This window comes from Podarcis vaucheri, assembly GCF_965113315.1.
Source record: "Podarcis vaucheri genome assembly, chromosome: 16".
NCBI classification, from domain to species: Eukaryota; Metazoa; Chordata; class Lepidosauria; order Squamata; family Lacertidae; genus Podarcis; species Podarcis vaucheri.
In genome coordinates this window covers 33,212,809-33,225,546 of record NC_138754.1, presented here as the reverse complement: position 1 = coordinate 33,225,546, position 12,738 = coordinate 33,212,809, and the positions used below count along the sequence as shown (strand labels likewise).

At 44.8% G+C, this 12,738-nt stretch overlaps 1 protein-coding gene across 12 annotated transcripts in view; it reads left to right on the top strand.

The window, feature by feature from the left end:
- FBRSL1 (fibrosin like 1) overlaps positions 1-12,738 on the top strand; it is a 790,067-nt gene that overhangs the window by 356,084 nt on the left and 421,245 nt on the right. For all 12 annotated transcript variants that reach the window (XM_082203023.1, XM_082203022.1, XM_082203027.1 and 9 more), the window contains exon 3: positions 6,063-6,164. In XM_082203023.1, the coding sequence (XP_082059149.1) occupies positions 6,063-6,164 (102 nt within the window). The remainder of the gene's footprint in view (positions 1-6,062; positions 6,165-12,738) is intronic.

Genomic DNA, 12,738 nt, shown 5'->3' with positions numbered 1-12,738 from the left:
TTGCCCACGCAAGACCTTGTTAGGTCAGATTCTCTCCATTTACTTCTGTGTGTGAATTGGAAGTGCACAGTTGTTTTTCGTATGCAAACTTTGGAAAGAGGAGAGACAGCAAAGAGATGACTGCCCTGCCCCAAAGCACCTTCTCATGTCATCTGATTGAAATAAAACCATAAAAGCAGCTGAGTTAATGAAGATGGAGCAGAATTTCATCAGGTCCACAAAAGTCAACTGACCTATAATTTCCCATTCCCAAACATAGAGGTAAATCATAATGCATTATCGATTGGATGGAACACCTCTTCAGATTTTTGTGACGATGGGTTTGCTTGTTTTTTTAATGCATGCTTCACAAGGAGAATACATATACAGTGGTACCTCGGGTTAAGTACTTCATTCGTTCCGGAGGTCCGTTCTTAACCTGAAACTGTTCTTAACTTGAAGCACCACTTTAGCTAATGGGGCCTCCTGCTGCTGCCACACCGCCAGAGCACAATTTCTGTTCTCATCCTGAAGCAAAGTTCTTAATCCGTAGTACTATTTCTGGGTTAGCGGAGTCTGTAACCTGAAGCATATGTAACCTGAAGCGTATGTAAACCAAGGTACCACTGTATAAATGAATATTTTAGGGAGGATGTGTAGAAAAAATATCCAGAAATTTGTAAGGAGGGGCATGGGAAATAGAAAATGCTTCTTTTGGAGGAAAGTGCATACAAAATTGTGTATACAATACTGGGGGAAATGTATATGATTTAAATGCACATTTTGTATGACTTATGATTGAATGCATGCAAAACTGTGTGAGTGTGTGTGTGCATATGCATGCATGCGCGTGTAAAGATGTATATAGATATGTATGTGGAGGGAAGGAAAGAGAGAGAGAGAGAGAGAGAGAGAGAGAGGGAGGGAGGGAGAGATTAATTAGGGATAGATGGATGAGCCTATTTCTGTCCCATGCTAGTTTTACATTCATAACTTTCTTCCTCTCTTCTGTGGATGTATATACAAAGGAAGCTGCCATAAACCAAGACAGAGAATGAGTCCACATGATGCTGTTGAGAAGGAAATGTGATATGGAGGCTTCTCAGTTGCAAACAACTTTGCACTTAGCCATGTTTACTGATAGCTTTGAAGTAATTACAGTGGTTCCATCTTTGCAGAGGAGCTGGTGTGTGGGCGTGTGCATGCGTGGAGCTTGCAGTTTGTGATCTGGAACCCCATTCATATCTTCAAAGTGTGTAGGCTCTGTGCATGGGATGGGCAGGGCTGAGGTCGCAAGCTGCACACATGACCTGCATGCATACATTTTGAATCTGTGTCTTGAAGCTTGCTTTCTAATATTTCATTGCTGGACCATCTAACGCAGCATTACTTATACTGCCTGACAGCAGTTCTCTAGGATTTGAGGCAGGGTTGTCTGAGATGGAACCTGGGACCTTCTGCAGACAAAGTATATGCTCTGCCCCAGTTTTCCTATTTCAATTCACACCATGGTGATGAACTTAGTAGGTAGCTGTAATGGTTCTAGGGGTTGCTCGTGCGTAAGCCGGTGCAAACACCTGGCTGGATTGCCTGAGTGAACCTTTTCTGTCCGGACAGCCACACACCCGTGGCTGTCTCAATCGCTGGCAGAATCCGTCAGTGGGCGTTTCTTAAACTTCTTCCAGCAAAGAAGCTCTTTGACGCCTAGTCTCCTCCTACTCTCTCTGCGCGGAAGCCTTCTGCGCAAGGAGGGCGTAGGCAGCGGAGGACCTCTACTCTCCCCGCTGGTCCCCGGCAAGGAGTCATGGGACCGCCTTGCTGCTTCCCCCATATGCCCCCCTTCTCCACTGGTGCTACGCTGATTCTCTTCCCCAGAAGATGGGCTGCCTCTCCCAATCCCGGGACGCTCTCCGGAATCCCTCTGGATTTTGCTCTCTCCCTCCGGCACTGATGGCAGTTCCCTGACAGTAGCCTTAGGCAAGCCACTGTATTTCAGGCATAGTTCAGTGATGGGTTCCCAGCTTTGCATACAGAAAAACCCAGGTTTGACCCCCAGCTTCTCCAGGTAGGTCTGGGAAAGGCTCCCTGCCTGAGACCTTAGAGAGCTGCTGCCAGTTAGTGTAGACAGAACTGAGCCCAGTGGGACTAATGATCTAATTTGGTATAAGGCATCTTCCTTTTAATATTCTAACTCCCACCCCAGCATTTCAGTGCTGAAAATAGCTGTCACTTTTGTAGTGTTGCTGTTGTTCTTCCAAGGATTACTATGTGAGCCCTTCCACATAAATGAAGATTGAGCTTCTCTTTCAGTACCCTGCACTCACTTATTCTGCAACAGCCTGTCCTTCTACTGAATTAAAAGTTGGCAGTGTGTCTGCATCTGCATGTGTCTCTGTGTGTTCCTTCAGTTAAAAATAGGCCAGGAATAGCATAATTGCCCTACAACCTGTTATCAGCAGTTGAGTACGAGCCTCCCCAGTGTGCAAAGTGTCAGGCTGTGTATGACATGCTATCTTAATGTTCACGCACATGTAGGCGCATTAGAGCAAAAAATGCATCCACACCCACCCATCCACCCCACTCTTAAATATTTAAATACTGGTGGGGGTGGAGCTGTGTTCTGGAGGGTGGCAACTCTAGCAACTCACACTAAGAAGGCGTCTCCAAAAGGCAAATATGGGGTTAAATTAGGGACAGCGATACACCAGGGACTAGAAAATTGGAGAAAGTGCTTAGCTCTGTAGTAGAGGATGCTGTTTGCCTGCAAAGCTCCTGGGTTCATTCTCTGGCCTCTCCCATTACAAGGATCTTAGTTAGCAGGGCATGCAAGAGACTGGCTGCTTGAAATCCACTGCCAGACAAATAGTCTGATTTGGTATAAGGCCGCAGCATCCTGTGTGATAGATGAAAAATGAGGTACTGCTGTTTTAAGGATTGTCTAATCTTAAAGGAGATGTTAGGGTGGTTAGGCAAGCATCACAATCCGTGGGCTAGGAGACCTGATAAAGCAGCAGAGAGCAGTTGGCTTTGTTAAATGAGTCTCCTCCACAAACTTACATGCAGTTGCAAAGCTCTGTAATGCCATGGTCATCAACATGATGCCTGTGAGCGCAAGTGTTCCCACCAGTGCCCCCTATGACTCCCACAAAAGGTCTCAGCACATATCCCCTCAGAAATCCAGTGTTTGCTAGTGCTCCTGTTGAGGACCTTGTCTCACTGTGGAGCCAGGAGATGTGTAAGGCCATCAGTATGATTGTGCCTGAGTATCGTCACTGATGCTGTGCTGTATGCAAACCTCCATGGTACTCCAGAGACCTGTGCATGATGAAGGAAGGAAGGTTGATGGCAGGAGCACAGTTGGTGCGAATTCCAGTCTGAGTTTGACCCAGCACATTCTTGCACCTATTGATGGTGGTGTGGAAAGCTTACTTTTCTGCTACCATTGCATCCTCTAATAGCCATCCAGCAATATTATTCTGTATGGCGAGTGAGCTTTCTTTATCTAGCCAGCAGAGCAATGCTATTCCATCCTTGAAGACATGCTGTAGTAATTCTGCCCACACAGATCTGGGCAGAATTAGATGCCACAGAGTAAGTCTGGAGAAGGTATCCAGAGCATCATTGGGTCTGGCTGTACTGTATCAGTTTCCATTGTTATGGTGTGAGGATGTGAATACATTTCTTAGAGGGGTTCAAACTTGACCCTTTGGTCCTGCCCATCTTGACTTACTAGATTTAGACAAAGGAACTTGACTGAGAGGGTCATTCCAGGTGTGTGTTGGCTATGGTGTTATCTTCCTGGAAGGAGGTAGAGATGTGTCCCTCATTTAGGGTCCTGGGCGCAGAAGTCCTAAACAACTATCTCCCAGTGGGAAAGGGGTTATCTAGACCTGTTCAATCTGGCTTCAGGCCTGGTCATGGCACCAAAAGTGTCTTGGTCACCCTGGTTGATCACTTTCATCAGGTGAAAGATGGAGGAGTGATCCCCTGCTCATTCTCCCTTACTTCTCTGTAGATTTTGATACTGCTGCCCATGGTATGCTCCTGGAGGGAGTCTGTGAGGTGGGGACGAAGGATACACAACTGTTTTATGGTGGTTCAGCTTCTAATGGTTGCTTGTCCAGAGTAGCAATAGGGGGTATTACTTGGAGCCATGGGAACTACCTTGTAGCATTCCACAGGAATCCATCTTGTGTCACATGCCATTTAACACCAATATGAAGCTGTCATGAGATATCTTCAGGAGATTTGGAGTGAGGTGTCACCAACGTGCAAATAGTGTACAACTCTCGCTGTAACATCTGAATTGGTAGAGGTGGTTCAGGTGCTAGATGGGTGCCTGGAGGTGATGATGGGCTGGATTTGGCCAAAAAATTCAAACTGAATCTAGACAAGATGGAGGTGTTATATGATCTGAATTATCGTGTCCAATAATTGAAGAGACAGCTTGCTCTAGATAGAGGACTGTGCCTCCTTGGAAGCAGCAGGTGCCTAGATTGGGGTTACTCTTGGATCCCGTACTGCTGCTGAAGGCTTGGACAGCATCTGTGTCCAAGACTGCCTGTTTCCATCTCTCGCTAGTTTGCCAGCTGTTGATGCTTTTTGGATTAAGATGACTTGGCCACTGGACTCCATCCTCTCATAACCTCCAGATTAGATTACTGCAGTGGACTATGCTTTGGAAACTGGTTCAGCTAAAGTATCTCTGAAAGATGGCCATCCTACCTCTGCTTTGAAACCTCCAATGAAGCTGTGATTCGTGCACTGCAGGGGGTTTGAATAGATGACCCTTGCCATCCCTTCCAACTCTACAGTTCTGTGATTCTGTTAAGAACCCTAAACACAAATATAAATGCAAAAGACCAAACATATTCTGACCAAAAAATCTTGTTCAGTTTTCATTAATGTATGAATGTCAAAAAGCATGTGTGTGTACACATTCATACACCAATGACAACTGAAAAAAACTGTTTAGTCTTTTACTCTTAAGTTTTATTTATGAATACATTTGTGTTACAAACCTACATTATTTTACCAGTATTGTTTTATTTTTCTGATCCCAATTTATTTGTTATCATTGTGTATGTTGGGAGACACTTCTTTCGTTTACTCTCCAAAGGGCCTTACAGCATATTAAAAATGAACGTAAGAAAATTACAATACCGTACTGACACAATCCTACAAAAGCACATGCAAGTCATTAAAAATATACAGAATATAATATGTTTGCCCAGAGAGACATTTGGCCACAGGTCCCTTTCAGACAATCAACTGCCCCCATTTTTCTTCTACGATGGTTTAGAACAAGGATTAGAAAATCTGTGGCCTCAAGGGCAATATGTGTCCCGTGGCCTAATTTCATGCGGCCCTAGGCCTAACTGGGTGCAGGTGATAAGATGGAGAGAAGTGTGGGGCAGCCAGGAAGAGGGAAAATGTGCTCTTTAGGCTTCTGGCACTGGTCCTGCCCTCCCCCCCTTTTTTTTTAGTTTCAGTTCCTCCTACCATTGGTTCCAGCTCCTCCCACTATTGGCTCCAGCCACAACCACTGCTGGCTTTCAGCCCCCAAGAAATTACCCCAAAGAGCATGGGTAGGCAAACTAAGGCCCGGGGGCCAGATCCTGCCCAATCACCTTCTAAATCCGGCCCGTGGATAGTCCGGGAATCAGCGTGTTTTTACATGAGTAGAATGTGTCCTTTTATTTAAAATGCATCTCTGGGTTATTTGTGGGGCCTGCCTGGTGTTTTTACATGAGTAGACTGTGTCCTTTTATTTAAAATGCATCTCTGGGTTATTTGTGGGGCATAGGAATTCGTTCATTTATTTTTTTCCCAAAATATAGTCTGGCCCTCCACAAGGTCTGAGGGATAGTGGACTGGCTCCCTGCTTAAAAAGTTTGCTGACCCCTGCCAAAGATCATGTAAGCCATTGAGAGATACAAAATTACCCTGCCACAGCTTTAAGAACACGGTGGGGCTGTGCCTTGTGCCCCAGATGAGCTTCAGCGCTGACTGGTGGTGAATGAACTGAGAGGGATTTACTAAAACACCTGTTTCAATGGGATGATGTTTTTTGATCACTGCAGATGAAAGTCCCCATGAAGCGAAGTGGCAGGAACAGCGAGGACGACAGCATCCGGGAGGCCACCAGCTCCCAGCTCAGCAGCTCCAGGGACTGCCTCAGCGATGTGAGTACCACTGAGAAACGGGCGGCGCTGTGTTGTGGCAATTTCATAAATCTCGCTGAACAAACGTTGGCATCCAGAGGTCACTGTGTAATAACTTTCTCTCCCCCCGCCCCCCATGTCATGATTGAGTGTTATGGCATAAGTGGCTGAGCTCCCTTGCAAACACTATAATCATAGCGCAAATAGTATGATAAGTGAAAGATCAGAGGCAGGGAAAACAAAACGGAATTGTGCTTCCTGGGAGCAAAAGATGGCTCAAGAGGATTACTTTGAGGGGGGGAGTTGGGGGGGGCTGGGGTGTACATGAAATTGTTTGTGTGGTTTTTTGTACTTAAAAAAACAACCAACTGCTGTTCCAATTATTCTGGGCTGCATGGGTGAGCTCACCTCTTTTGATGATTCCTCCTGCTCTGAATTGGGGGCTAGGGTAGATTGTGATTAGTGGGGCAGGGTTAGGGGGTGATTGGAAACGCTGCTTTTGAATGAAATGTTATGATAAACTCAATGCAAAACGACGTCTAAGTGTATAAACACACAAATGGGCTCTTTATTTTATTTTTACTTTTTTTAAATCACCAAGAAATCAATGGAAGTGCTGGGATAATTTTATGTGAAGGCTTTTTTGTGTTAGCAATTAGCATTTTGCCTTCATTAAAACATGATTTTTTGCTAATTAGGACCTTCCCCCGTTAGGAGAGATTTAAATGACGAACAATAATCAAACACTGGCACGAGTCATGTCTGAAATATTAAATTTAACATTTCAATGGTGAGCCACGGTTACATCCCAGAGAGAGTGGGGTTTTCATGTTCCGTTCTATTAATGTGAAATATGCTTCATAACTAAAACCTGTCACAGGAAAAAGCAGCTCACACCAGCCAAATTCAATTGGACAGTTAATTTAGCTTTAAAATTGAAAACACTACCTCTGCTTCAGGATGCAAAAAAGGAAGGGGGAGGAAGCCTTTGATAAGCATAATGTATTTGCTATTAAGGCTTTCAGAGCTCATTCTCCTGAAGGAGGAGAAGAGGAAGGGAGAGAGGAGGGGGCAAAATGGCTCCCACAAATGTGTTTAAAAGCTGAAAGTATTTATTAAAAATGTCAGCAGAAAAGTGCTTTTGGCAGATTAAAGCGGGATTCAGCTTGACAGCTCTGACAGCAAAATGTGATGGTGTTGGTGTTGTAGGGTGTGCGTGTGGAATTCACTCTACATGTTTTGAGCAGGAATGGGGTGCTATAAACATCCTGTGTAGTGTGGGAAGAAATAAGAGGGGTGGGGTGGGGAAATCCCATCCCTGTACCTCTGATCTGATTCCAGGGAAAATAAAATGTGTGAATCGGAAAGGAAAGTGAGCAGGGGGAAGGGGGAGGTGGATTTGGCATCTTTGGGGTAAATGATTTTGTTTATCCAGCATTGGTTTGGGTTTGGGTAGTTGTTGATGCAGTTGTGTCCCCCCCACCCTTAAAACAACAATTGTTTCCTCTTCACCCACACTATGCATGCAGCAGCTACTGAATGGCTTCTCTCCCTCCCTCTTCCTCTGTCTCTCTCACCCACACCAAAAGGTGTATTTATTCCAACACCCTGTTTACTCTAGGAGGCCCACAGACAATATCCCTATTCCGTTCCTCAGCAGTTGGTACTTGGGCATGTGCGAGATACAAATTTTAGAGGAAGTGTGGAGACCATACCACAAGGAACGAACTGAACAAAGAGCCAGGGTGGTGCAGTGGCTGGAGTGTCAGACTAGGACCTGGGAGACCAGGGGTTTAAATCCCCACTTGGCCACAAAGCTCATGGGGTGACCTTGGGCCAGTCATAGTCTCTCAGCCTAACCTACCTCACAGGGTTGTTTGGGGGATTAAATGAGGAGGGAGAGAACCATGCATTCCACCCTGAGCTCCTTAGAGGAGAAACGGGGGATAGAAATGCAATAAATAAATAAATGAATAAACTATTGCATGCATTTGGAGTGAAAAAGCCCACTAGAAAGCTGGGTCTTCAACTACCTCAGGGCCTGGTCTCTAGAGGTCCTGGGCTTGGTAGGGCTCCAGACTCTGGTGAACTGGACTGGATTCCCCTTAATGTTCCAGCATGCTGCCTCTGATCTTGGATGTGCAGACGTTAATAATAATAATAATAATAATAATAATAATAATAATAATAATAATAATAATAATAATAATAATAATTTTATTATTTATACCCCGCCCATCTGGCTGGGTTTCCCCAGCCACTCTGGGCAGCTTCCAACAAAAGATTAAAAATACATTAAAACATCAGTTATTAAAAACTTCCCTAAACAGGACTTACTTCAGATGTCTTCTAAACATCAGATAGTTGTTTATTTCTTTGACATCTGATGGGAGGGTGTGCTTAATCCTATGTTAAAGCTACCTAAATGCACTCCCCCTCTCCACAAGTTGTTCTGTATGTACATACATATGTGTACACACACACACACACACACACACACACAGAGCTAGCAGATTTGCAAAGCTAAGCAGGGTACAGTATGGTTCCAAATTGGACCGTGTGCTGAGATTACTGCATTGCAGGGGTTTGGACTGGGTGACCCTTGGGATCCCTTCCAACCCCACAATTCTATGATTCTATGAGGTAGGGTGAAGCAGCCGCCTCAGGTGGCGGAAGCGCAGGAGGCAGGGCCCCCCTGCCCCCTGCTTCTGCCGCCACTGGAACATGCCCCTTTCATCAAGTTCAGCGAGAGGGGGCATCCCAGTGGCAGCAGAAGTGGTGAATCATGGCAACACAGCAGTTTGGCTGTCCCTCTGTCTACTCATATACATATGCTTGTGAGCAGGTGTATCATCTGCTGGAGGGCTGGGGGACCGAGGGCCCCCCAAATTTTCAAGGAGGCAGCCAAACCCCCTCAAAATTCCCTGGTGGCTGTGCACACATGCTGCAAGACATGCTTGCATCACACACATAACTTCCCTGCTAACATATTGGCACTGCACTGCACAACATCCTTAGAAAAGGCAGATTTTCGCTGTCTGCTTCTCTCTGTGTGTCTCTTTCTCTCTAACAAACACACACACACTCCTGGGAATACCAATTTTACATTTTTAAGTAGCCTAGTCACCTTTAGTGTGCTCACCCATCAAGGATTTTTAAAAAAATGTTGGCTTTTTTCTTGATTCAGGCCACAAACGCCTATTGATTTATCTTGTTTTATGTTACAGGATTTACATACCACTTAATCACCAAAACATCGACGTGGCTCACGTAAAACAATATAAAACACACATTAGAAAGTACAGTATCAAGAAAAACCAGATGTTCAAAACAAGTTGGCCTAGAATAGGTAGAACTTGCCCTAAAACGTCCATTTCCGATCTCTTTCCTCCTTTTCAATAATTGGGTCCTCATTAATTCATTTTAGCACTATCTCTTAGGAAAATCCCTGCTGGATCAGGCGAGAGGCCCATCTAGTCCTGAGTCCTTTTCTCACAATGGTCAACTAGCTGCTTCTGCAAGTAGGACCCGAGTGTAACAGCACTTTCCCCACTTGTGATCCCAAGGATCTGTGGTTAGGGACCATGGACAGTTTTCTCCCCATGAATCTGTCTAATCCTTTTTTGGAACCATCCAGTTTGGTGGCCATCACTCTATCTTGTGGTAGTGAGTTCCATGTGCACTGTATGAATAAGTCCTTTCCTTTGTTTGCACAGAAAGGAATGTGGCCCCCCAGACTGGAAAAGGTGCCTTGCTCCTCAGTTAAAGTCTTGGGTAACTGAGCCGACCAAAGATGGGGAACTGTTGGGCTGCAGCTTCCACCACGTCTGACCATTGTCCATCAGAGCATAAGAAGAGTCTGGTGGATCAAGCCAAAGGCTCATCCTGTTCTCACAGTGACCAACCAAATTCTTAAAGGAAGCTTGCAAGCAAGTTCTGAGTTCAACAGCACTCTGTTTCCAGCAGCTGGTATTCAGAAGCCAGAGCCGTAACTACGGGGAGGGGGGCACTAGCCAGGTTTTTTGCCCTGGGTGAAGCCTCCAGAAACAGGAGAGGTAGAACAGGATGAGGCTTTGGTCTGATTTAGCGCTGCTCTTTCTTCTTTTGCCCTTGTGTTCTTGTCAGAAACTTGCCACACCTATGCAAAAATCCCTTTTTAGTCCCTATGACACGTGGTTAAAATATTAACCATTGTAACTGTTGGTAGAACCACCAGCTACTTTTACGAAAACGTAAAACAACAACAAAAAATCCTCTTCCTCACAGTTAGGCACATGGTATTAAGAGAGAATTAAAAGACAGAATATTCCTGTGCTTTATTTTGATTGAAATTAAATAGAGGGCGGTTTGGGGTGGTCCCGGGAGGGAAAGAGGGTGTTCTGTTTTGCCTCCCACCCCTCCCTCCCTGCTCCTTGTTCCATAATTGTCCTAATCTTTCCTGATGTCCTGAACAGTGTAAAAAATCCACACAGAGCCGTACATAATGGCTTTTAAAAAAGGGTTTATCTTTTTCTTGACCCATCAGCTTAAGAACTGCCTGCGTTTTTTAATGGATTTTCTCCGTCACTAAATTGAATGGATCGTTCCTCATTATCATTTAAATAGGACCCTCATTCCCCACAAACACAGAACATTTGAATGTGGTGGTAGAGCTGCGTTAATTTGAAATGTATGGAAGATGGGGAAGGGGAGGGAAAGGAGGAGAAGGCAGCCGCTGAGTGTGGAATTGCTGGATGTAATTGTCATGGATTCTCAATTTTGTTGCCCCCAAGATGGGAAAATAGACTAATAATTGTCTCCCAGCCCTAGTAGAATAGTTGCCCTAGTTAGCTGAAGCTAACACTCTAATTGTCATGGGGGGCATCTAGATGAATGAGGATGTATGCAGGGCACAGCAAGGGCTAAATTGAGTGATATACTAAGGCAAAGAGCAAATTGGCAATTATGGACCCAGTCGAAAAGGTTGGCAGGTGTGCAGTGTTCTCATGAGCCCTGAGGGGGAAATTGGAAATATAAAATATCAACCATAAATACCAGCTGATTAGGAAATATGTTGCAAGAGGTGTTGGCCACTTTGGATGGATGGATGGAGACATAGATAAGAGTGCTGGGTGTTTATTTAACGTTTTAAAAATAAAAAAAGAATTCACAGACTCCATTTTTGGCTCTTTTTCTTTCACTCATTCTAGCTCTCTTCCGTCAGGTTGGATGAGGTGACTTTTAAAAATGTTATTGGGGGTAAGGAGAAATCTACCTGGTGGCGAAGGAGTGGAAACCAGAAATTATAAGAAATCGTCCTCCACTTTTATGGCTCAGGTTTAAATTCTTATTTAACAATGATGCCTGGGTATAGGACCTCTTAGGTGATAAGGGGTTTAGGAGGTGGAGAAGATAGAAGGCAAAATAATTGGGAATGTGTGAATGGCTGGCTGGCAGGCTGTTTGTCTGTGAAAAAGAGAGCGTGATACTGTGAGGGGCTCTGGACCCCCACCCCATATTTGGCTGTGGGCCTAACTCACTTTACAGAGCTCCTTACAGAGCAACAATTCCCAGAGTTCCTTAGGAAGAGGGATTGATTGTTAAATAACTATGAGAACTGCAGCTCTGTGAGGGTGTTAAAAAAGGTCAACAATTATGGTGGTTTCCTAAAAGCTCAAATTTTTCAAATATGGCAACCCTATGTGAGGGGAATAGGCACCCCTTATCATACTACAACTCCCAGAATTCTTTAGGGGAAGCCATGACTGTTAAAGTGGCACAATAGTGCTTTAGGTGTATGGCATAGGTGTGGCCTGGGCTGGGTCTGAGCCTCAGAAGACTAGGCCTCACCCTACCTGAGCTTCTCCCTCCAGGGATCACTCACAATGCATTAGTAGTTTTCTTCTCCCTGACCATCCCCTCCACCTCATCATGTTTTTTTGTCCTTCTCTTCTCTTCTCTTCTCTTCTCTTCTCTTCTCTTCTCTTCTCTTCTTTTTCATTTTTAAAAACCAGGAGTCATATACTTCCAAGCGCTTTAAATTCCCTTTCACTTTAGAGTGGCTGAGGAGAAAGGGTTGTATGTTTTGCCAAGGATAAGCAACATTGCGTGGCTTCTTTTGTTTGTTCATGCACATGAACTGAAGCAGAGAAATGACATTTCAAAGTTTCCTAAGTGTGAAGATACTAACAGGGGCTGCCCCATCTCTTGTGGCTTCCAAGGTCAGGCCCTGAACTCTGAGCGGGGCTAAGTTTTTGATGCATTCCTGACGCTTGACATGTCAGCCGATATTCCTCTGGAAACATGGGAGAGGGATTGTGTCTGCATGGCCATGGGGAAAAGAAAAGCCCTTCTGTATAGGGGATCTCATACTCCTAGCCACAGATTCTCAATTTAAAGCGGGTATGGTCTGGAGGGAAGACTTGCTGTGTATCTCCATTGCTTAGAAAGCTAAATTCCCAGAGCAGAGACATGACTTGGGCTGGGTAGGCTGACAGGAAGTTTGAACTCTGTCACATATCAATGCAACAAGATCTTTAAAATGCATAAGCTACCTGCCACCCCTGGAGGGGAAAAAACACGGAATGAATTTTGCAAAGGTAAGACTAAGGAAAAA